The following is a 25437-nucleotide window of genomic DNA, read 5'->3' as shown; positions in this document are numbered from 1 at the left end:
CCCAGACTGTCAAGCTAATCCTTAAACCGTATCTAGATGATTCAAGCTTGATTAAACTGACTGATAAATTTCAAATGACTATGCCTTTACTGAGCTTTGAAATCCCTTGAAGTACTGCAAAAGATCTGCATGAGCAAGTGTTGGCTGCTGGAAATTTGGACTCAATCGCGTATCTGCGTGTTTCCTTTATTCAACTGAGAAGAAGCCCTGTTATCAACCTCGTGATTGTGCCACAATGCTTCACAGCTGTGTTCCATCAAACTACAGCTGTGCAATGCTTAAGTCTTTAAAAGTCTCCAAAATTGTGCAGCCCTGTTGCTTATCATAGCAGGCAACATCATACACAGTTATGCAATAGGTGCAGGGGCGTTTAAGTCCTGCTCAAGTTCGAACAAGTAGCCTGTGGGCAGCCTTTGCATTCATGTACTGTGTTTAGACTGTGTGTGTGTGTGTGTGTGTGTGTGTGTGTGTGTGTGTGTGTGTGTGTGTGCACTTGTGTATGTGTTTAGTCTTGTGGAGATACTGTGGTATGTCCTAGACAGGCAGTATGTGAGCGGTGTGTACACTACACAATGAAGCAGAATGTGCTGATGCAGCTCTCATAGTAGGAGTAATGGACCCATCCCTAACCTGAGGCGACTGCTGGAGCTCAGAGGAGAGATTTGTGCCTTTCCTTTCTGTCAAGCTGCCACATAGGAGTCAAGAATGGTCACAAATCCCAGCTGCTGACAGCCCAATGCCAGAAATATTACAATGAGGCTCAAGCACATACTAAAAAAAACCAATTATGTAATTATGCAACCAGGCAATGCTAGTGTTTATTGTTGGGCAAAATAAATGAACCAACCCCCAATCACCTGCTTTCCTCCTACCTGTAGCGCTGCCATATGCTAAGTATTGCCTAAGGTAACATGGGAGGTTGCGAAAGGAATGTGCAATCTGCGAAACTACTCCTGTATTTGTTTACGTGTGTGTTTAGGGACCTCCGACCGAGTTTTCTCCAAAGGCTGCAGCTTTTTCTAGAGCATTAATTCAACCTTGCTGACAATCATTGGATCTAATGATATCCAAGAGCAGCTGCTTCTGCCATTACAGATCCACTGCCGGATGTTGGAAAAGGATGACTCAACAGCCCATTCCGTGCTCATATGATTCATTTCTTTGGTAACTTCTGGTCATAGTTTAACACATATTGTCTTAAATGTTTCCCTGATGGTGAGTGTTAACTTTAACCATTGTTCCTGTTTTCTGATGTCTGGAAATCACATTAAGGATGGCTTTTTTGTTGCTCTAAATACATTTGTAGTTTTTCTTAATGCTGTCAAACGCTTCAATTCATAACCAAATACATGAACACCTCAGCTTTATGTTTAGTGCTTCTGAACGTGTATTTTATTGTCCTTATTCAGTCTGCATGCAAGTATTTATTTGTGCATGCAGGTTGGTTTACATCTGTATGAAATAAATACTTATGTAACATGTAGCTATGTCATCTGTTTCATTTTACCTTTCCTTGTTAAGCACTTTGTGAACTCTGGTTGTGATAAGTGCTATATAAATAAACATTATAATTGTTAGTACATGCTACTTTAATACAGTAAAGATAGCAGACTATATGGCCTAAGCACATGCCGACATAGGTGCTCATGTGGCTGTAGACTTTTCTTTTTGTTCGGTTTCACCAACTGTTCGATGAAATGGAGCATTGATGAAAAGTTTCCAAATAACTTCTTAATATCTCTCATTTTAAAATTAAACTGCATAAAAGTATTTTGCATTTATTCTGGCTGCAGGCACATGGTGTTCAGACATGGATCATGATGGATTTGGAAATATTAAAAGCAAGGAACATTGGCATTTGGTGTTGGTCCACTGCCGCCAGTCTAATCCAGATGCGGTAAATCACTGTGTTTTCCTTCACTTTTAGAGCAGCAGCATATAAATTCTGAGTTTGTATTTTTAACCCAGTATTGTTGCATTAAGTTACAGATCTTTATTTTCTTGACTGAGGGGTGTGGAAGGGCATGCAGTGGTGAAGTGGGCTGGGTCGGGGATGCAGCTAGACACGCCTCTTGTTATGAACGAGGATGTGTCTCTGGGGGTATATAGCAGACCGAAGCTCAGACTGCCTGGGCGGAAACCTGGAAGAGCAGCATTGCAACAGTGTCAGCTTCTTCACACCCAGCATCTGTCTTCTGTTCTCACAAGGTAAAGGAAATTTGTTAATAATCTATTTACTAATTATTCAGCAACAGGCTCCTACCAGCCCATACTTTCATTGACATCAATTCTTTGTCTGATTCTGCATCAAAGGAAGCAAAAACATATTGTTTTACTCCGATGATTAGAATGAATAGACTTATGTAATATGTGTTTGTGGGCTATATTATATGTATTTAGGACAAAGTAAGAATGCATGAATACAGTTATTCACTTTTCTGTAGGACTGCTTGATAGCCTGACATTTAACTACTCAGTCAATTCATTATTATAACAATTGGGGAAAGCAATGATTTTCTTTTGTGCATGATACATATTTATTTACAATGTGATTTTTTTTGTATCGCCAGTGTTGGATAGGAACTTTACAGGGTAATAATTATATAATGTAGCCGATAAAACACTGCAGCCTTTTTTTTTGATAGTCTTTTCCTTTGGGGAGTGGCTCATCCTGTCCCTAAAATACCACACAAACACTCTGCATTGCACTTTGACAGTAAAGTGGAGAGGGCACACCCTGGTACATCAGGTGACATTCACCACTTTACGAACACACTTCTATTAATCACATAGTACCTGTGTTACAGGTTAAGCAACAGAGGCTGCACAATAAACACAGTATGGATATTGTGGTCTAGGAAAAAAAGAGAAGCTTATGGAAATAGAGTAAAGCAACACAATGCACTATTGATGAAGCATTATTAGTTTAGCTATTTGTTTAACTGCTTGATTGCACTCTGGGCTTTTGAATGTTTTGTTATTTGCACCATTCATTTTACAGATGCAAAATAAAGGCTTTCTTGAGTGATGATACAGTGTGCAACTAACAGTTATTTTCATTATTGATTCACATTATCTGTTGTCTATAAAAAAAAATAATGTGATGCCACCAAGTTGCTTGTTTTTACCGACCAACAGTCCAAAACAATCAGTGCCACAATCATACAGTATAAGACCAAGTCAAGAAACACAAATGATTGATTATTATCCTTGTTTTATCTGATGAGTCATATGTTAATAAAGATGTGTTTCCTCTCAGGTCCGGAGCACTATGGCGCACCACAAAGAGTTTGAGTCTGCAGGGAAGAAGCCTGGCCTGCAGGTGTGGCGTGTGGAAAAAATGGATTTGAAGCCCGTCCCTACCGAACTCCACGGAAACTTCTTCACCGGAGACTCTTACATAGTGCTTTACACCACCCCTGCTCCTTCCTACAACGTTCACTCATGGATGGGTAATGGATTGACATGATCTGAAGACACCTAAAAGCACACTCTTGCTTATAATAGAATTAAATTCCACTCATTTGTCTGTCTCTCTTAGATTTTACAGTGATTCTATTTATTTATTTATTTTTTACCATTCTGTATAATCTCGCAGGCGAAAAAGCTTCCCAGGATGAAAGAGGGGCTGCTGCCATCTTTATGACCCAGCTGGATGACTTCCTGGGCGGAGCCCCGAGACAGTTTACTGAATTTCAAAACCATGAGTCAGTCACCTTTCTGGGCTACTTCAGGTCCGGCATCAAATACAAGGTGAAGCATGATAAATGCAAATGTTAAAATTATTTCAAACTTATTTTTCACAGAAACAACAAAGTTATGTCCTCTGCTGAAACAAGACTACATGGATGCTGAGATTATCAGACAACAAAAGCAAGCCTTGAGCTGCCAAGTGAAACATATTTAATGACCTAAGATAAACATATTGTTTATGTAACGTGTGTTTGTTCGGGAAGGGGAACTCCTCATAGTGCTATTTTAAGATGTTTGGAACTGTGGTTAGTTGCTCCCTCAGGTTTTCCACCAGGGGTTTCCATGGAGAGTTTGAACTGCCAAACAAGTAGAAACAAGTAGAAACATGCTTTCCAATGCCAAAACACAAAAAACCCCACTGCAAACATCATAGTAGTAGTAAGTGTTAAAGCATTTGAAGTTGAAATTCTCCAATTTGATTCTCCAATCAGAATCAGTTGAACATCTTTAAAGGAGTAGTTTGACATTTTGGGGACTATGGTTATTTGCTTTTTTCCTAAGCATTACATGAGCAGATTGACATAAAACTTATGTTTGTAAAGTACTATAAATATAAAACTATATCCTATGTAATATCAGGCAATTATTTTACTTGACTGTTACAGAAAGGTGGAGTAGCTTCAGGATTCCAGCATGTGGTGACCAACGAAATGAATGTCAAGCGCCTGCTGCATGTCAAGGGTCGTAGGAAGATCAGAGGAACAGAGGTGGACTTGTCCTGGTCCAGCTTCAACAAAGGAGACTGCTTCATCATTGACTTGGGAAAGGTGATCTAGATTAGGCTCTCAAATTTCTAAAAAGACTGAAATAGTACAGGAAACTTTAGTGGCATTGTTTCACTGTATTTACTTTTCCTGCGCTCCTCTCTGTCAAATCATAGGACATCTACCACTGGTCTGGCAGTGAGAGCAACCGCTTTGAGCGCCTGAAAACAACTGAGCTGGCCATTGACATCCGTGATAATGAGCGAAGAGGCCGCGCTCAATTACAAATGATTGATGAAGGCTCTGAGCCAGATGCTGTCATTAAAGTAAGGATTGTTTTTCTCACTTTTAACAATTTAATTCAGAAAATCTCAATATATATAAGTCAATATTTGTGCCTTATGCTGTGACAATTAATCTGGCTCATGTGGCTGCCAGTGAGGATGTAAGTTGCAATGTTGTTTATTTATAGGTGCTTGGACCCATGCCCAACCTCCCACCAGGAACCGCTGATGATGCATCTGCTGATAAGAGGAGCAAGAGCTCAGCATCTCTTTATTTGGTAAATACGCACAAATATTCAGCTTTTAAATGAATTCATGTGGTGAAACATCACACAGATTCAGATGTAAATGTTTTGATCATCTCTCATTTTTTTCTAGATCTCAGATGCTGCTGGTTCCATGTCAACAACCTTGGTGGCTGACAGCATCCCATTCAAACAAAGCATGCTTTCCCAGAGTGAATGCTACATCTTGGACAATGGAGGGGACAATAAGATATTTGTGTGGAAAGGTAATAGACCATGACATCTGTGAATTTTGGATACACTCTGTTTTGTGTGATTGTCAGTGCTCAAATCGGCCATAGCAACAAGTTGTTAGTCAGAAAAGTGTGGCTTTGCTCCAAATGAGAATATATGACTCATTCATAGACTTTACCAGAGATTTAAGTCTCTAACCACTCTACCACACCCCTAACTGCAGGGCGGAATGCAAATGCAGATGAGCGCAGAGCAGCACTGATGGCTGCAAACAAGTTCATCAAAGAAAAGAATTACCCCCAAAATACTCAGGTAATGTGACAATGTAGTAAAAGTCTGCTACCTGAGCCTCATCCTCCCTTTCTTGTCTAAAAACTGTGAATATGCTTCCTTACAGATCCAGATCATGCCGACAGGGGGTGAGACCACCCTGTTCAAGCAATTCTTCTTCAACTGGTTGGACAAAGATGAGACCACAGGTCCCAGCAAGGCCTACACCATTGGTAGCATTGCCAGGGTGGAAAAGATTCCCTTCGACTCCTCCAAGCTCCACAGCAACAACGCCATGGCTGCCCAGCACGGCATGGTGGACGATGGCTCCGGGAAAGTCAAGGTATGATCACTAGAATTACTACGCTCATGCTGCATATTCAATTCTTCAAAGACCAACATGTGCTGTAACAATGGTGGGTGTCTGTAGATATGGCGTGTGGAAGCGGGTGAGAAAGTACCCGTGGATCCATCCACCTATGGACAGTTCTTTGGAGGTGACTGTTACCTGGTGCTGTACTCTTACAACGCAGGAGGCAGAGAGAAGCATATCATCTACACCTGGTGAGTGCAGCATTTGAATATGGCTGGATTTACCTGTTAAGAGGCCCTGGGGCAATCATTTGTTCATGATTTGTTGAATGGATTTGAAATTAGAATATGACACAGACCCCTCTACAAGCTAGGCCCACAAGATGAAGTAATACTGCAGGAACAGTCTTAGTAGATACTTTACTCAACAAAGCAAGATTAAGAGTCTACAGCAGTGATGTCCAAACTATTCCATAAAGGGTTCATGTGGCTGCAGGTTTTTATTCCAACCAAGCAGGAGCACACCAAGTTATCAAGTATGTGATCATCAACATAACTAAATTGAGGCTAGATTGACAAAATTGGGCAATTGAAATTTTGACCTGACGATGGAACTAAAGGAAAATTCAAGATATTTAATGGGATAAATGGGACAAATGAAACATTTTGACATGTTAGTGGTGGTGGATGAAAAGTCATCAAAGTCCTTAGGAGGGGTTTGGGGCTCTGGGGCAGATGCACCTTTGTCTGGTTGGTAAACCAGCCTTTTTAGTGAACATCATCATTCATTTTGCTTGGAGCTTGAATTCTGAACAAATTATGGCTTTACTTTATTTAGGCAAGGTCAGAAGTGCACTCAGGATGAGCTGGCCGCTTCAGCCTTTCTCACTGTCAGCCTGGATGACTCCATGGGAGGAGTAGCCACTCAAGTAAGACATCCATAATGTTAATCAGGTCTTTCTTTAAAGGAATCATTTTGACATTTTGGGAAATTGGCTTATTCACTTTCTTGGCGAGAGTTGATGAAAAGATTGATATCGCTTTCATATAAGTTTGAGGATACAGAAAGCAGCTGGTTAGCTTTGCATAAAGACTGAGTTGAAACAAGTTAGCCTGGCTCCACTGTACAAAGCAAAGAAATAGTCCGGATTGTCATATGGATTAAACAAAATATATAATCTTAATTAGTGCGCTAGGCAGTTTTGGTTACCCTTGGACAGAACCAAGCTATCAATTTCCGCCTGTTTCCATTTTTTATACTACGCTAAACTAACCTTAGCTAACTGGCTAGTGGTTGTAGCTTGATATGATTGGTACATAAGAATGGTACCAATCATCTCGTGTAAATCTCAGGATCTCAGAATCTCAAAATGTCAAACTATTCCTTTAATGACTTCCAGCATAGGGAGAACAACTCCTGTCACCACTGTCTTCATCACACATGTATGTTTAGCTGTTTCCACTGCTGTGTCCTGGCAGGTTCGGGTCACTCAGGGCCAAGAACCTTCTCATCTTGTGAGCGTGTTTAAGGACAAGCCCTTGGTCATCCATCTGGGTGGAACTTCCCGCAAGTCTGGCGAAAGCAAGCCTGGCAACACACGACTCTTTCATATCCGGCAGAGCTCCACCAAAGCCACTCGGGCTGTAGAGGTCAGCCTCATTTGAACATGAACACTGAACATGAACAAACTGGAGCTTTATAATGAATCATTCACACCATTTTTCTTCTTTTTTTGTGTCTCACTGACAGGTGCAGCCCACTGCCTCTGCTCTGAACACTAATGACGTGTTCGTGCTGAAGACAGAAAACTCCATGTTCCTGTGGAAGGGACAGGGAGGAACTGAGGGGGAGATGGTTGCAGCCAAGTATGTTGCCAGCTTACTTGGTGGAGCTGCCACTGAGGTAGCTGAGACCAAGGAGCCAGGTGAGTCCTGAAAACCGAGCTTTGATCTCTGCAGGTAACTGTGTAAAATATTTCCTGTGGAAAACTTTTTTTTTCTTTGTCTTCAGCTGGTTTCTGGGCAGCACTGGGTGGGAAGAAGGACTACCAGACCTCCAAGACCCTGCAGCATACAGTCAAGCTTCCACGACTGTTTGGCTGTTCAAACAAATCTGGCAGGCTGATAGTGAGTATTCATCCATTTTAATACATTAAGAGAAGTAATTGCATATTATACATACATGGTCATTTACTTATTTGAAAGTTTCATATATATCCACTTTGTAATTGTTCAATCTTTAGGCAGAGGAGGTGCCCGGTGAGTTCACACAGTTGGATCTGGCGACCGACGACGTTATGATTCTGGACACCTGGGATCAGGTCTGCTACATTCTCTTTTCATGAAATGATTCAGTCACAGATTTTGTAGATCCCACTTTTATTGCATCCTTATCCCTAAATCCCTTTTGTTTGTTTCTCCCATCAGATATTCGTTTGGGTCGGAAAGGACGCCAATGAGGAAGAGAAAAGTGGATCACTGAAGATCGGTAAGACAAACGCAACCATAATAGAGAGGAGGAGAAATTACAGGAGAGACTTTGTTCACGAATGTATTCTTGTTTTCCTTTCAGCCCAAGAGTATATCAATTCGGACCCCTCTGGACGTCGCGGCATCCCCATCAGCACCATTAAGCAAGGAGACGAGCCACTCTCCTTCACTGGCTGGTTCCATGCCTGGGACTCCAAGATGTGGGAAAAAGATCTTTTGGCCTGCCTGCAAGCCCGTATCAAAGGGCGTTAGTAGAAGAACACAAAGCAGTAGAGCTTGCATGACATCTGAAAAGATGAATTGCTTATCATGTATTGTTGGATTTCCAGTATAACTAACCTGTAAAATACCGCAAGCTTGAAATGTCAAGGTGATGCATTTGACATCCCATTTTCAATAAACGATGCACTAAGTGGGTTTAAAAAAATAAAATAAAACAACAAAATCTTAAGTAGTATTCAAACTGTGACATAAGAAAACACAGACACAATCTTATTATTTCAAGCTCACAGTATCCGAACTATATTGGACCAAACTTTTGCTTGCTTTCATTTGCAGTAAATGACGAACTAAAAAATGTTTACAGTCCTGTAAAAAAGCACTATGCACTATGTCTTCAAAATCCAGTGTGGCCTGAAGGAAATGTTTCATAAATGAGGTAACAGCATTCTAAACGTCACACATGTATTTGTGTTTACAACTAAAAGGCTATATATTTTTACCTAAAATTTCTCTTTCCACAGCCTGGTTTGCAAAGACAAATTTAGATTGGACATTACGAATTTGAATAAAGATATCACCATTTTTGAAAACTGTCTTTTCTGATTCCATTTTGTTCACACTGAGTTAGAAACAACAGCTTTTGCTATCCAGTTTTTGACCATATTTTTCACTTCTCACGATTGACTGCAACATAAACTTGTTATCATTGGACTAAATCCTCACTAGGCTTCAGCACCACGTGTAGGCCACGCTTGATGGTAATCTTCAGCCCATGTGTGTTCAAGGCTTCTGCTGAATTGCAGACCTGTGGATTAAGGAGCGGGCTTTAAAAGTGCCTCCACGTCGCCTATTGCCACCTCTCTATTGTTCTGTCATTCTCTGCTGCTGGATCTGCAAGACAAACACTTCAATCGGGCACAATGAACCAGAAAGTGGTACTCATCACTGGCTGCTCCTCTGGAATTGGCCTCGCCTTGGCTGTCCGCATCGCAAATGATGAGAAGAAGAGGTTCATGGGTAAAACAGCCAAATTTTGGGTCTTAACTTGTCACAATGGATGTGTGCATTTCTGAGATTGTGTCACTGGTGTGCAAATAGACTGAGGAGATGTCTGCTTTGTAAATGTGTCAAGTTGAAAATAAAATTAGAGAATGGTAATTTGACAGTTTAGAGTCTGTGCAAAAAGGCTAAAAGGCATTAAAAAATGTGGAGTGTTATGTATTTTCTCTTTTTGCTACTGGGAGAGTAGTCTGACATTTTTGGAAGTGGGTATTTTGCATTTTTATCACCCCTGATTTATATTTTCCAGCCTTCCTTTGAGCTACAAACAGCTGGTGCCTGTGCCTGGTTTATTTAGTCACTGACAGTAGTAATAGCTGTTCAGCACTTGGTTCAAAAATAGAACGGCTGGAATGGTTGCATAATGTTCGCCATATTTCTAACAGGAAATTCTTTTTATGATTAAACAGCTTTTACCAATTCAACATTGTTCTATTATTTGTAAGATATTAGGGGAGAGGGTCTTTCAGTTTTTTCAAGTTAAAAGGAGGGTCTATCGAAAATTTCAGAAAGCTGTCATAAAGGTATAGTTCTGCTGCTCCAATACTTTTTTATACAGTCCTTAACGTCAACTGTAGAAATGAGGAAACTGAAAACTTGAAGGATTATACCCAATGTTAAAATGATCAAGAATGTATTAATAGTGGTTATATGGCTGTAAATGTGTGATATTTTAGTACATAAGTCCTGGATATCAAACAAAACAGAATAATAACATGTTTTTGAATTGGTTAGAACAACAGACTGTTGTACTAATAAATGCTTATTTAGTATAGTATACTTACACTTTAGTTTAAGTAACCTGCACAGAGTACTTGATAATTCATTTAGATGTACTCTTGACTTTGTATAGACTACTCAGAATTACTATTTCAAACACTGTCACACATTGCAGTTGAGGTTACTAAGAAAATATGTTTTCATTTCTGATGATGGATATACTGACCCACCTTTGTTTCAAAGTATCAAACAAAATCACTGGTTCAAATTGATTTTCTTTGTTGTAGTCTATGCAACCATGAGGAACCTGAGTAAGGGTAAGGCGCTGATTGAGGCAGCAGGTCGGAGTCTGGGCAGAACTTTGGAAATCAAACAGCTGGATGTATGTGACGAGGACTCCATCAAAGCCTGTGTGGACAGCCTGCCTGAGCGCAGGGTGGACATTCTTAGTGAGTAAAAAAACCCCTTTATGCTATCAGCTTTTAACATTGAATGTTGTTATTGCAACTATGCATAGTTTTCCAATATATTCCAACTGTACATTTTTTCTGTGCTTGATTTCCTCTCATAGTAAGTAATGCTGGAATGGGTCTGATTGGACCCATCGAGTGTCAGTCTATCGATGAGATGAGGAATGTCATGGATACCAACTTCTTTGGACTGGTGCGGCTGCTGAAGGAAATCCTACCTGACATGAAGAGGAGGAAAAAAGGCCATATTGTCGTCATTAGCAGCGTCATGGGCATCCAGGGTGAGGATGGTTGGATCTATTTATCATTCTCACATTCAAATGAGGTAACAAAGCAATGTATTTTTTTTTCTGTTTTTCAGGGATTTTATTCAATGATGTCTATGCAGCATCCAAATTTGCAGTGGAAGGCTTCTGTGAAAGCATGGCAGTACAAGCCCTGAGGTTTAATCTCAAGTAAGATACTGATTCTGTCATGCTACAGCCACACAGCAAAGAGACTGTTGCACATGTTTGTGCTGGTTTTTCTTGCACTGAGCTGCCATGGCTGGAAACAGTAAGGGGAAAGATACTTTATATCAAAGCAACATTCCCTTGCAGACCTAACATGCAAATGCCTGCAAATGATCACATCTAAGTTGTATATTGATATCATCTGCACAATTATGTTGCACAACCAAGCTCACCATTGTCACACCATGGAGGGAAAAATATGCCAGCCAAAGTATGTCAACTTTGCACCAACCTCTTTCTGGGCAAGTCTTAACAGCATCCACCACAAAGTGTACATTTAAGACAGAGCAGGGTTGTTTCATTTCAGATAGAAGCAGAGGAATAGGGGCATATACTTAACACAAAATCGTCTCTGTAGCATTTAGTGAATTGCTGTTCTTCAGGTTCCTATCGAGAGGGATATGACTGCATATAATATGTGTGTGTACTGTTTTCTTTTCTCAGTATCAGTCTGATTGAGCCAGGTCCGGTGATAACGGAGTTTGAGCGTAAAGTCTATGATGAAGGCATGAAGATTGATCTCAGCAAAGCTGACGCAGTTACTGCTGACATGTTCACAAACATCTACTTGAAGAACTACAAACAAATCTTTGAAACCTTCGGGCAGAGTCCTGAGGATATAGCAGAGGTATAGCTTTATTCATCCACAAACATCCTTCGCTCTCATCATATGATACTTTGCCATTAATATACTGCAACTGAGATATATTAGTGTAAGGTTTATGCTTGCTCTTTGTTTTTTTCTTCTAGCATACTCACAAGATCATCACCATGAAGGATCCACCTTTCCGTCATCAGACGAACACGCTTTACACCCCTATGACCACCCTCAAATATGCTGACCCCAATGGTGACCTCCCAATTGACACATTTTACAAAATGGTGTTTGAACACGATAAGGTCTTCAATGCCAGTCTCAACTTCCTCAAGCTGCTACGCTGGAGAAGTCAAAAGAGCTTTACCTTGGACAAAGACAAAGACAAAGACAAGAATAACTCATAGAGTCTCATCTTTGCTGTTTTTGTCAGATAAATGAATCTGTGTATACTAATGGATTTTCAGTAATGTTGCATTTATTTTGTTTTAAACTATAAAACTTCTTTGCTATATGACATGCTGAAATGAATGTGAACAAATAAAACATGAATAACCATGGACACTAATACTAATGTAATCTCCTTTTCCATGTCAATGTCTGAGCCCCTGCTAATGATTGTAAACCCCACCCTAGAACACTGAACTGACTACTTTAACTCTCTCTACTCGTTAAGCCTCAAAGCCTATATATTACACAATATGTAAGAGGTAAGCAAAACTATGAAGGTCAGTAGCAAAGTCAATGCATTAGATTCTAATTACTATCTGAGTGCTTCTTCTAATGCATTAGAAGAAGCACTCAGATAGTTCAGATTGATATACTGCCTTATTGAGGGTTGCTCTTTATTTTCTAAAGACGTTTTAAAGCCAAAAGAAAGGAAAATAAAAGTACAGTGCAATTTCTGTTAGTGACATATTGTGTTTGTGACACTGGATTATGTATTTACACCTGGCCTAATCTGGGATTCGACTGTTTGTCTAAGCCTCACATAGACTTTTTTTATTATTAAGAAACACTTTTATTTAAAAAATAGTTCTTAATAGGCAGAGAATGATACAAATAGAATACAATAAAATACTATATAATATAATAGAATTCTGTAACTAATTCACCAAGAAAAGGGAAATTTGATGCAGGAATTATGAAGAGGAAAGAAAGGCAGTGATTACAGGTGAAGACATGGTGAAGAGGAGTGAAGACATGGTTTAAATATCAGTTTAAATATGAGGACAGTAGGGGGGGAAACCTGATATTTAGATTTTTGAGAGCAATTACACTGTGTTAGAATCACACCGCACTAACAGTGGACGATCCAATCCACAGGGAGGCGTCAATGCGATTTAAAAGATGCCAACTCCCATAAAACTCCAAAGAAGTAAAAAAAAAACAGATTTGCAAAAAAAAGAGCACTTTATTTATTTCCCTACCAGTATTGTGCGAAGACTCGCCCTATACCGCCTCTGATTGGCTCTGATCTTGATATTTTTTACCCTAATACCTAGTCTAACCAATCTAACGAACGAAAGCAGTGAGTACTAGCCAATCAGAGACAGGGGAGGGCGGGTCTTCGCGGATTGCGGGTGGAGGGAAAAAAAACATAGCAAAAAGAGCAGCAGATGGCGGTAAACAGTAGCTAGGCGACCTGTGGAGGACACGCCGCATCCGGCTTTTTGCTTGACGTCACATCCGGACAAATTGAAGCTAATGTTGCACAAATTACAACATGTTTTAATGAATTGCTAGCGGCTTTAGGGTTGTTTGACATGTTTGGCTCATTTGGTTGGTGCGGGGTGGAGTAAGCGACAGCGCTGCGGATACTTTATTCCCGCCTCGTCGCTGTCTACCCGGCAACATAGTTAGTTAGAGACGAGAGGAGCAGCTCATTGTTAGCCTTGCTGTCTGTTAGCCATGCTCTCGCACTCTGCTTTCACTTGTCTTCTGGGTTGTCTGGGCTGGCTTGTCAAACATTTACCCACAGTATTACCGTGTTCGTGTTTGTTTCTTTGTGCTTCAGCGGTTGTTTGAACGTTAACTTTTTTTTGTTTAAATGTCGTGTCCGGTGGAAGAGCAGAACGTGAAGCTCGTTTAGTTTGAAGGCACAGAAACGGCTGTTAGCAAGGAAGCCGGCTAACTTTGAGGAAACGACTCAACGCTCGCTGACTTGTTTTATTTCAGTGTTGACGTTGACTTGTGCGTTAACCCCCGTCGACTCAGAAAGGAGCTTGTTTGCTAACACTTTACACTAGTCGAGAGACGAAGCTTGAATTTCTTTTTGGTTTGTGCTTTCGTTTTTGACTCGCCACCATGGCTTCTTCCTCTGGAAACGACGACGACCTCACCATCCCTAGAGCAGCTATCAACAAAATGATTAAAGAAACTCTCCCTAACGTACGAGTGGCCAACGACGCCCGGGAGCTGGTGGTGAACTGCTGCACAGAGTTCATACACCTCATATCCTCCGAGGCTAACGAAATATGCAACAAGTCCGACAAGAAGACCATATCTCCCGAGCATGTTATCAACGGTGAGTCCTGCTCCATGTTTGTCCCAATAGTAAATGTATTGAGAATACAAGAGGGGGGTGTGTCGATCGCTCCCCCCTTTTGCCACGAGTTTTAACAACACCCGCGCTAATTATTTCACTTTTGCCCACTTTGGTTTCACATCGCAGCTCTTGAGAGTCTTGGTTTCGCATCATACATCACTGAGGTGAAAGATGTCCTGCAGGAGTGTAAAACTGTGGCTCTGAAGAGGAGGAAGGCCAGCTCTCGACTGGAGAACCTAGGCATCCCAGAGGAAGAGCTCCTCAGACAACAGCAGGAATTGTTTGCCAAGGTATGATCTGAAGCTAGAAGTGACTATGTTGATTCTGTGTATTATTACACTGTTGGCTTTGAGGTGAAAGTCACTCTGATGGTTTCACACCATTACTCAGTGCCCACAAAATAGTAGCTGTTGTGCTGCAATACAGGAAATCTTGCAAGTGAAGTATTGCACGATTGTAATCAGTCATCAGTGTTTGTGTGTGTCACTGAAGAGGAAAATTAACCCCTGAAGTTTTATCTTCTAGTGAGAGTTTAGTGGTAAATGGGCTGCATTTATGAAGCAGCTTTCATGCCACATTAACTCATTCATGCACACGTTCATACACTGATGGCAGAGGGTGCCATGCAAGTTTCCAACATGCTCATTAACACATTCACACATACACTTACACACTGATGACATAGCCTTTAGGAGTAATTTGGCGTTCAGTAGTCTCCAGTTCGCACATCTGTGTCTTCCGGACCGGAGGAGTCAGGGATTGAACCACCAATCTTCCGATTAGTGGACAACCTGCTCTACCTCCTAACATTATGGCATTTTCACATTGTTTTGGGGGGAGTCACACTGACCCATGACTTGAGTGGAGCTGGCATGTCGTGACTGTTTTTCCACTTACACAGCAGAGAAAAGTATGTTTACCTGTTAGAGATGTGCTGACCGTCTGCAGCATTTCATCAAACATCATCACTACTGTGTCTGTTTCTCCTTGTACTATTCCTCCCTGCATTATTTCTAACTGATCTGCTGAACAAAGGGTTTCAAATATCTCCATATGTTGTTATTACTTTTACAATTGTTTAGTAAATATGATAAACTGCAGAAGACCACAAACTGACACAAAATAGTTTAGTTAAATTGTCCGCAGTATGGAAGGAAGGATGCAGTGTCATAACTGAACACAAAGAAACATTGCGTTGTTGTCACATGTATATGTATATCTTTCTCCAAGAAGTTATTTAGTATATTACTGAAGTGTCATATTGTGTTGGCAAACATAATCTCTGCCTGTGTTCTGCTCTCAGGCATAGTGTTATCAAATGAATGAAGAGCTACAGTTATGTACTGCGCTGTAGTAGCAGAAAAGAGGACGCACAACAAAAGCACTTTGGTCAAGGGTTAGTGAAAGATAGTGTTTCTGGTTATATCGCCTGTTATTCATCAAGTCATTGTGTAATATGATCTTTACCTAACCTTAACCAGGTGCTGCCAGTGTCTAAACATAACCATACAAAGTTTAATAACACTGTAATTACTACCAGTGTTTATTACAATGCAAGATCAGATATGTTGGTAGAAAACAAATGTAATGTGCTGTGAAAACTTTACTCAGTATCATTCTTGCAACTGACAGATAGGTTACATAACATTTTCTCATTATAGTGCCAGAAACTATAATTCAGCAACCATGTTTCCTGCAAAATATATTTACTGTTGCACTTTAGTCATAGCCATAATTTCTAGAGGACAGGGTTGGTGCAGCTTCTTCCTGTGTGTGTAGTGTGGGTTCAGCAGTAGCTACGGTGCACCTCCTCAGAGGAGCAACTACTTAAGCCTTTTCCACACACACACATGTGCTGGCTTGGCTTTACTTGGTTTGACTTGGTGCATTAGCTCAGCATGGCAGGGATTTGCATCTTCATAACAACATGAGAAGGTGTCTTTAACTGATGATGTGCTTGTCTTGAGTAAAAAGCAGCAGGTTTTATACGTCATGGCTGGAACTACCCATTGAAAGTGGCATATATTTGAAAATAAAGAGAGAAAAACAGAGGAGAAACTAAACTTGAAACCACAGAAATTCTGTTTCTACAAAATAAAACCAACTTTTACAAACAGCTTCCTCTCTGGTTTTCCAGCACAGCCTAATACACATAATGACGTTATATCTTTGAGTCAAAAATATTGTGATACACCCCTCTAATGAAACAATTATATCAACATGATACTTTCTAATGGTCTAATAAGCTCTTTGTGTGCCTTCCTGTGTGTCATCTCTCCTCTGTGGTCGGACTGTGTATGTGTGTGCAGGCGCGGCAGCAGCAGGCAGAGCTCGCCCAGCAGGAGTGGTTGCAGATGCAGCAGGCCGCCCAGCAGGCACAGATGGCAGCGGCATCTGCCAGCGCTGCGCAGCAGGCCGGTTCCTCTCAGGACGAAGACGAGGAGGACGACATGTGATCCCCAGGACGGCGTTCAAACTTGTCCGAAAATCCCTTCCAGGGACAGCGTGGGCACACAAATCTCCCAGTACTGTCATCGGCAGAGACATGAGACTCGTGTGACCGCTGGTTATTACATCAGTGAAAACATGGGGAAAATGCACATTGGAATGGACAGTGAAGAGAAAGCTGAAAAGGAGGATTTTTCAAGATAGCCTCAGACACCAGTACCTGAAAAATGCTTCAGATCAAGAGGCTGTTGAAGTTTTCTGATTAATCTCATTCCCCGCCCCCCTTCCCCCCTTTATTTTTTTCTCCCAGTTGCTTCTGTTTAATTATGTCTCAATATTCTGTTGTGAGTAATTTTGTAGATTTCTGGACGTGCTATGGACACACTGAAGGCAAACGTCGCCTGAGATATGTCAGTGATATATATTTTTTTGGTGATAAAAGCAGCAAGTGTTCACTTCTTCTGGTACTGCCCCAGATTAGCTTCCTTTGTTATCCGTTGTTCTAGATCACTTTTAGTGGTTTAGGAGAACTGCTCTAGATTGATTTCAGAGCAGCTTTTTCCTCCTTTCTTGTCATTTTTACAGAAAGGGTTTTCTTTTACCCCCCCTCCCCACATTTCTCAGTATATTTGTGCAACAGAGGAGGATGTGAATATTGGAATTTTTGTTAAGTAGAGAAATAAACTGACATTTTTGTTTCATTTTAGCTCACTCAGATACTTTTTTTTTTCTTACCTTAAACCACCCACAGTATTGGTAATTAGCTACACCTTTCAGAATAAGAATATTTTTGTCTCATAGAACCAAAGATAGAGGACAGACTAACAGTCCACAGTAAGTGTTTTTTAAAAGGTGTAGGTGCTACTGTGGTTCTCGTTGCTGACTCCCAAGTCAGTGTTAAAGATTATTAACCTATCTACGACTTTGTAAGATGCTTTGATATCCAGGCTGAATTTGTTATTCCCCCTCCGCCCCCTCTCCCTCCCCCTCTCTCCTTGGGTGCAGTATCAAAAAACATTTGCATTGTGACTGTGGTAAAATCCTCAGTGTAAAAGACAAGTAACCTAGATGTGATACACATTCACTCGCCTATACTACAAAGTTGTATTCTTTAAGCAATAAAGGAATCATGTTTTATAGACAACTGTTTTGTGTCTACTATAATTGCCCTTTTTAATGTTCTGAATCTAAACACATGATGGTTACCTCCCTTACACACCTCACTGCACACGCTGTTTGATGCTGATGTCTCATACTCTTCATCCCTTGGGACAGTCAGATGTAGTGGAGCACTCAGCCTACTGGGAACACTCGCTTGTAGTCACTTCCTAATATAGTCTTTTAGACATGGCAGGAGCAATCATAGAGAACATGAGCACTAAGAAATTGCTTTTCTTGGGTCTCTTTATTCTTGTTTTTCAAGTTCTTTCCATCTTGGTTGGCGCGTTTATCGGTAAGTAGTCATATTTTATTACTTGATAGATTGCTGCAACTACAAATAGTTAAATGCATCTGTGGTAAAGTGTTGAGAGTTAATGAGAAATCTGTTTATTTGAACCAGATTCTCGTAACCGCTTAATAAAAAGAGTTTTACTACTTGATAGAACTTCACAAATATGTCGCTGATTGGGTCATTTCTCTTCGTCATAGCTCCCAGTCCCACCAGTGCCATCCACTACTTGGCTACTAAATGCATAAATCGCCACAGGGCGCGTGTCTGGCTGGTGCCTTGGGGGTCGAACAGGTGCCAGCAGATCCACAGTTTCGATGAACCATTGGCAAAAACACTGGATGCCAATGACATCGTGTTCGCCGTGCACGTACCTCTTCCCAACAAGGAGATGAGCCCCTGGTTTCAGTACATGCTGGCTGTTCTACAATTTGACATCGCATTCAAAATGATCAATCAGATTGGTAAGATGTGTGTCTTTGTGTTAATAATTTAAATGGTGAGTATACTGTAGATCACATCTGTTTCTTCTGTTGGGACTCATGAATCGTGTCCCTGTCTGTGTAGAAGATGATGTGATTGTCACTATCGATGCTGGCCTTGCGTACAGGGATGATTTGACGTCTGAGTGGACCACAGAATTTCACTCAGTGGAGCAACGACCACTCAGGTGCACATTTGAAGTCCCTAAGGTAAACCTGCATGGTTGCATTTAATACATACAAATAAATTATGATAAAGTTGTCTCTACAGAATAACTTGTAACAGTCCATGATTTTTGCAGATCTATGAAAACGAAGGCCGCTTTTACGACTGTGACCCCATACCATTCATGGAACTGGGGAGTGTGGCCCACAAATACTTTCTAATTAACATACGCTTGCCAGTTAATGACACAGTGAATGTTGGAATTGGAGAAATAAAGGACATCCATATAGTGGTGAGTTTAATCCTTCTAATTGAACTTCTATTATGGGTTTTGACTTCCAAATCCAGCGCGTCTCACACCGAAATATTGAATGTCTTCCTTATTTAAGGGCATCCACCAGAATGGAGGCTTCACTAAAGTGTGGATCAGCATGAAGACTGTCTTCAGCCCCTGGATATTTGTAGCTACAGCTTGGTACTGGCACAGGATCAGCCTCATGGAGAGATCACCAGTCCTCCTGGAAAAGTATGATTCAATATGGAGGAATGACTAAGTGTATTTATTCAACCAACCGTTTGGCTTAACACTACAGTTGTGTATCCACATGAAGAATATTGCTACACTTTAATATCAAAGGTACAATTTCTATGGAAGTTTAAAGTGGTCAATATTAAATAAATAAGTAGCAAATTAAGATAACACTAAATACAAATACATTTAAATAAAATTGACTCTAAAATTGTGATTGGCTGGGAAAAAAAGGTGGGAACTGGTGATATTCTGAAATAAAAAGTCACATAAATGGCATTTTAATGAAAAGTGACATTAAGAAATAAAAAATGGCAATGAAATGTACAATAAGTTGGGTTTTAATAATTTCTTCAAATATTCCACAGTTTTATTGGTTTAATTATATATTTTCCATTCCACTTATATACTGTATATACATCATTATTTCATAATGTCTCATTGATTTATTTCTTATAGAAAACGTTGGGGCTCCATAAAATCTTTACATCTATACAGGTTTCAGATATCTTATTGCTGCTGACACATGCAGTTATACAACACTGCTGCATTGCTCTTTAGTTAAAACATCCCAGGCTTCTTCACTCTCACAGTGAGAAGGTAAAAAACCACAGGTAACCCTTTTGTCCTACTTTCAGAGGTATACAGTACCTCAGGGCAACATGTGGAGAGCAAGAGTAATGAAAAATGCTTTATCTTAAGTGCATGTTTGGCTTGGTGGAACCAGGTTAATACTCTGCCTGCAGCACTTAGTTATTTGACTTTTAAGAGCAAATGTGACTTTTTGGATTCTGCAGGATACAAGTTGGACTGTATCTACCTTTTTCAGGGTAATATTTGCTCTGGGTATCTCCATGACCTTCCTGAACGTGCCAGTCGAGTGGCTTTCTCTTGGGTTTGAGTGGACGTGGATGCTGCTGTTTGAAGATGTCCAACAGGGTGTCTTCTACTTCACGCTCTTCTCTTTCTGGATCATCTTCTGTGGGGAACACCTCATGGTTAGCCTCTTGCTCTAGTTCTCTATTATACATTGTTCCATGCTTTAAGGCTAATCATGCTCTTTATTTAAACAACAACAGGACCAAAGTCAGAGGAATCGGCTGTCATCGTACTGGTGGCAGGTGGGACTTGTGGTGTTCGGTTCATCTGTTCTTCTCATATTTGACCTGAGTGATAGGTAAGGACAGAACTGGTTGAATGAGGTTGCCATTGTTGTATCTCTTATTCAATATAAATGTGCTTCATTTCTTTTGAAAGGGGGGTTCATTTGACCAACCCTTTCTACAGCGTGTGGGCATCGGAGGCTGGGACGAATCTTGTGGTATCCTTCAGATATTGACACTGTATTATAAAAGTTGGATTCCGCACAATGAGAACATACCTTAAAAATGCGTCTCTTGATGTCAACCACCCTTTTCCCCTTGACCGACCTCACAGCTTACCTTCATTATTGTGGCAGGGATTGCCGCTTGTCTCTACTTCCTCTCTCTTTGTCGCATGGTGATTTGCGTGTTCAGGAACATTGGTGGGAAAATCCAGCGACTTCCTGCGATGCCTGAGGCTAGGAAACGGCGTTATAAGGTTTGATTCATCACAAATACAAAGTAAATCAATGCTAGGAGACAATAGTCAAAGCATTATTCTCACTTTTTTTCTCCACTCTTACTGGTGTTGGCAGGGTATCATCTTCAGGTTCAAGTTTTTGATGCTGGTAACTCTAGCATGTGCAGCCATGACTGTCATCTTCTTCATCTTAACTCAAGTAAGAATGAAGCTTTATGATCAACATGGAAGTTATTATTTTGAAACAATTAAGCCCCTAAAAATCATTCCAACTGTTTTTTATCCGTACCCAGGTCAGTGAAGGTCCCTGGCACTGGGGAGACTACACTCTCCAAGTCCACAGTGCCTTTCTCACTGGGATCTACGGCATGTGGAACCTGTATGTGTTCGCCATTATTTTCCTCTATGCCCCCTCCCACAAGCACTACAGGAACAAGTCAGGATGTAGTGGACAGACAGGTCTGTAACAGTTCTGCTCCGTTGTTAGAAATCAAGTTTTACGACAATGAATGAAAAGAGATATTTGCGTTGTGAATATGTCAAACATGTTTCATGGCAACAGCTGTTTGTCTAAGATCATGTTCACTACTCACAGATACACCGGAGAAACCAGAGAGCCAAGAGACACAACTGACATATGGAGAGCAGGAGCCGACAGAGACCTACAGGATCACGGGGAAGGTGGCTGAGGAATAGACCCAATTTAGTTTAAAAATCCTGTAGTCTTGTGTTAGAACTTTTTGGCCACATTATAAATACTGACATGCTATCAATGTGTATTTATTGATACCTGTGTCCATTAATGTGCAATGTCCCTTTTAATTAAATAAATCAAATCAATAAAATGAAGATACGCCTATGTCTACAGTAGCTACTGTATTAGTACATGGTATCTGGTGAATAGCCATTAACATTGGGAGAAAAGCTCGTTCTATACTGTGAACACAACTTTTACTACAGCTGTCTTATCTTTTGATCAGCTGAGTTGAGTATTTGCATCCGTAGACTGTTAATCATTCATGTCTTTCACTAGCACATCAGCCTATATGGTAAGGTTTGTATATTCTTCTGTACTTACAGAAATGTCTTACTTATGTATTGTAAATGATACCAGCAGTCCAAGCTTGGGTTAGATATTTAGGGTTGATCTCAGCTCACTAATGTGCTACTCAGCCCCTTTTTACACCTTTTTTTTTTTTTTTTTTTTTTTTAGAGCAATTTAAAAAGATGCAACCATGTATCATCTCAGTTAACACAGACATGCTCTCAGTCCTGGTTTTCAGTTTACTCGTTTCTTTAGCTCCTATATTGGTCCTTATTGTGATTTGACCACAGTCACAATCTGTCTTAAATGTGTCTGGTCTGGTTTGGAGAAATGACACAACCTAAATAGAACTCAGGGTTAGAGAGATACATGTTTTAGGAAATGTAAATGAAGTATTACCAGATAGTGTCATATAAAAAAAAAAACCTGCTTCATACTAAACTTGAACCTGCAATACTCAACTAAACATTAAATATACAAACACTATGTTCATATGGGCAAACCACTCATCAGTGGTGGAAGAAGAATTCAGTATAGAAAGTAAAAACACTTGAAGAAAGATGCTCTCTGTCAGTTTTCTATTAATATCATAGATTGTTAATGCTGATGTATTGATGCATAACCAGGATGTGCTGTGTGGGCTGGTTAGTGTGAAACTAGTTTCAACTCTATGATATAATGTGAGAACTGAAAATGAACAATTTCGGAACTGAAACTGAAAAAGTGATTGAGAAATCTCAATCGGTGAATAACTTTTTTTTTCAATTATTATAACACAAATGTGATCCCATATATGTACAGTTTATACCAGTGATTCAAATTAAGGTAGAGAAAAATTTAAAAAAACTAAATTCTGCTACATACATTCATTTTATGGGTTAACCTCTGATCTTTTGAGAGAGACATTGAGTCATTTTACTACTTTTGGCCCTGAACAGTTATTTAAATGACACAATCTAACAAAGTATTGACAGTACATCTCTCTTTAGTGTAACTGCTAACAGCTCATAGACATTGATGCTCCATGTAGATATTACTTTTTTGTAAAAGGTCATAATCCAGAAAGTTTTGGAACCTCTAATCTACTCTTATCTACTCTTTAACAATACATTGGATTTTATCATGTTACTTAATGGAAAATCTCAATGATAATCTTTGATCCTTGGCATTGAATAATAATGTGTGTATGATATGATTTTTCATATTATTACTAATTCAGAAATTTCTAGAATCTATTAATATGCGCGCACACACACACACACACACACATATATATATATACAATTTCACAAGTTTAACTGATGGACCCAGATGTCTCCTACTTCACTCTAAAGTCCATTCTCAGTGTTTGTGCACTGGATGCTTCAAGTTTCCACATCATGCTTTTGTAAGTTGAATACTGGCACGTGATTGGCTTAAAAAACTATTGTGATGTCACAAATCATACTTGTAGGCCTGGCCCTTTAAATCAGATTTTTAATTAGCACAGAAACGTTCCACTTTTAGCAGATGAGTGTAAAAACAACCTTCAAGTGTCAAATTCTGCACATACATCATTCTGCACAGTGAGGTTGAACATTCAACTGGAGGAACACAAAGAAAAACTCTGATTATTAGTGCAGTTGAAGTTTAAAGCAGAATTAAACAGAAATACTCAAGGAGAACGTTCAAATAGGTCAAAACTGTACTTGAGAATAGCACTTGAATAAATAGTTACTTCCCTCTGCTGTCCTTTTTACATGTCATCACTTAAAACTGTATGTGGTAAATGAGAGGTTTTCAGAGCGGGAGGTGGGGCCTACCCAAAGTGGCTCCAAACAGTTTCAGGGGAAGTGAAAGAAAGTTAAAAAATATTTCATTAGTTATCAAAAGGAGTTCAGAGGTACAGTAGTTTTGGGGGAATTTGACTGTTTTTTGTCCACTTTCCAACAGTCCAAAGTAATAAATGACCTTTTTTTAATGTATTTGATGTAGTCTGGAGTTATGTCAAACAGCAATATTAGACTATCTTGGCTCAGTTATTGAGTGTCTGTGGAATCAAATATCATAACCATGATCTCATAGTTATCCAGGAACTGAGCGAAACTAGGCAAAAATGTAAGGAGGGGAGTTTATTTCCAAACTGGGTTTGAGAGGAGGCCCACAGGCTTGACTGTCTGCAGGCAGGCAGACCACCGACAGAGGGCGCTGCTGTCAGCACACACACTGAAGCCACAGGCAGCAGCTGCTGTCACTCTGCTTCACACCAACAAGCCTGAATGTTTGTTTTCTCTCCCAGGAAACTTCTCAATCGACACAAGCAAAACAGCAATTCTTAATCGAAGGAGCTTCATCTGGATCGTTTCATGGCTGGACTCTGAGGAAAAACTAAAACTCCGTCGGATCCGACAGAGAGAGGGAGAGAGAGAGAGAAAGAGAGGGAGACGGAGAGAGAGAGAGAAAGAGAGAGAGGCCAGGTGAGTTTGTCAGCTCAAAGATTACATAAATAATCTTGTAACAGCTGTAACATGACAGTCTCAGCAGAGATGTATGAACACTGATGATGTGTTTAGGTAACATCAGATGGTAAACTATGACCTCCAACATCAATCAAACTAGCAGGGATGTAAAAAGTAGGTAAAACATCATAAATATAATGTCCTCCCATCAGATCGATAAATTGCCTGTGATAATTTGCCAAGTAATGTCACGACATTTTATATTAAAGCTTTAAATTTTAAAGCCATTCTTCAAATCCTCTGGTTGGTAAACAGGTGTTTTATAAGCAGCATGGATGGCTGTAGGTAACAGGTGGTCCTGAGAGGTAAAATGAGGAGGGGACAGTCTGCCTCTCAGTTATATCACACAGGTTGTATTTCAAACAGACTGAAGATGATGATGATGGTGGTAAACTCCTAAGTCATTTAGACATTTACAAAAAAAGGTTCATAGATCTGCTGCTGTTTCTTTGAACTGAGCATCATCATTATTCAATAATAAATCAAGAAAGGGATAAAAAGTTAGGTCATACATGGAAATACTTCAAGCTTAGTCATTGAAGAAAAAAACCTTGAAACTCAATATTTTTTAAATTTTTATTATTTTTTAATATAGAGTTTCCTGTTTGGTCCTTTGGAGTATAACATTGATGTCAGCTCAGGTTATAGGCTCAGATGTGCATCTGCTGCAGTGGGCAGTAAGTGTGTTTGAGAATAATGGAGACAATAACCGTCAGATTAGGAAAATGATAAATAACTGAGCTGCAGCCCTTTAGCAACCTCAGTGATGGTTTTATAATCTACATGAAGCAGATTGCTGGCAGTATTTAAATATGTCTATAGTTTTGTATGTATTGTG

At 40.0% G+C, this 25437-nt stretch overlaps 5 protein-coding genes across 6 annotated transcripts in view; all 5 read left to right on the top strand.

Annotated features, from left to right (window-relative positions):
• The first annotated feature begins 2139 nt into the window (after positions 1-2139).
• On the top strand, positions 2140-9098 carry scinla (scinderin like a). The gene is made up of 17 exons (XM_062423520.1): positions 2140-2208; positions 3260-3452; positions 3599-3753; positions 4359-4520; positions 4634-4783; positions 4930-5019; positions 5120-5252; positions 5444-5532; positions 5618-5833; positions 5921-6054; positions 6641-6731; positions 7282-7452; positions 7553-7727; positions 7814-7929; positions 8046-8123; positions 8230-8290; positions 8375-9098. The coding sequence occupies exons 2-17, from the start codon at positions 3272-3274 to the stop codon at positions 8542-8544; spliced, it is 2172 nt and encodes a 723-aa protein (XP_062279504.1). The 5' UTR covers positions 2140-2208; positions 3260-3271; the 3' UTR covers positions 8545-9098.
• Positions 9099-9434: 336 nt separating this feature from the next.
• zgc:109982 (uncharacterized protein LOC553564 homolog) lies at positions 9435-12277 on the top strand. The gene is made up of 6 exons (XM_062424188.1): positions 9435-9531; positions 10581-10742; positions 10865-11044; positions 11125-11218; positions 11720-11903; positions 12026-12277. The coding sequence occupies exons 1-6, from the start codon at positions 9435-9437 to the stop codon at positions 12275-12277; spliced, it is 969 nt and encodes a 322-aa protein (XP_062280172.1).
• A 1293-nt stretch (positions 12278-13570) lies between these two features.
• Positions 13571-18005, top strand: dr1 (down-regulator of transcription 1). Its single transcript, XM_062424125.1, has 3 exons — positions 13571-14397; positions 14545-14708; positions 16728-18005. The coding sequence occupies exons 1-3, from the start codon at positions 14178-14180 to the stop codon at positions 16872-16874; spliced, it is 531 nt and encodes a 176-aa protein (XP_062280109.1). The 5' UTR covers positions 13571-14177; the 3' UTR covers positions 16875-18005.
• Positions 18006-18213: 208 nt separating this feature from the next.
• LOC133984922 (protein wntless homolog) lies at positions 18214-21759 on the top strand. 2 transcript variants are annotated; one of them, XM_062424437.1, is made up of 12 exons: positions 18214-18319; positions 18517-18780; positions 18884-19008; positions 19101-19256; positions 19354-19490; positions 20323-20491; positions 20573-20670; positions 20751-20814; positions 20931-21074; positions 21172-21255; positions 21350-21515; positions 21652-21759. In XM_062424437.1, exons 1-12 carry the CDS (start codon positions 18214-18216, stop codon positions 21750-21752), a joined length of 1614 nt encoding a protein of 537 aa, XP_062280421.1. In that variant the 3' UTR covers positions 21753-21759. The 2 variants fall into 2 exon arrangements, with proteins under 2 accessions (XP_062280421.1, XP_062280422.1); XM_062424438.1 differs by having other exon boundaries at positions 21670-21752.
• Positions 21760-24361: 2602 nt separating this feature from the next.
• Positions 24362-25437, top strand: part of gng12b (guanine nucleotide binding protein (G protein), gamma 12b) — a 30119-nt gene continuing 29043 nt past the window's right edge. Inside the window, exon 1 of the mRNA XM_062423997.1 lies at positions 24362-24557. The gene's annotated coding sequence lies outside the window, so the exon portion shown is untranslated. The remainder of the gene's footprint in view (positions 24558-25437) is intronic.

Source organism: Scomber scombrus, chromosome 8, assembly GCF_963691925.1.
Source record: "Scomber scombrus chromosome 8, fScoSco1.1, whole genome shotgun sequence".
Lineage (NCBI taxonomy): Eukaryota > Metazoa > Chordata > Actinopteri > Scombriformes > Scombridae > Scomber > Scomber scombrus.
Note: the sequence above shows the minus strand (reverse complement) of the source record. Positions and strands in the feature narration are given on the sequence as shown.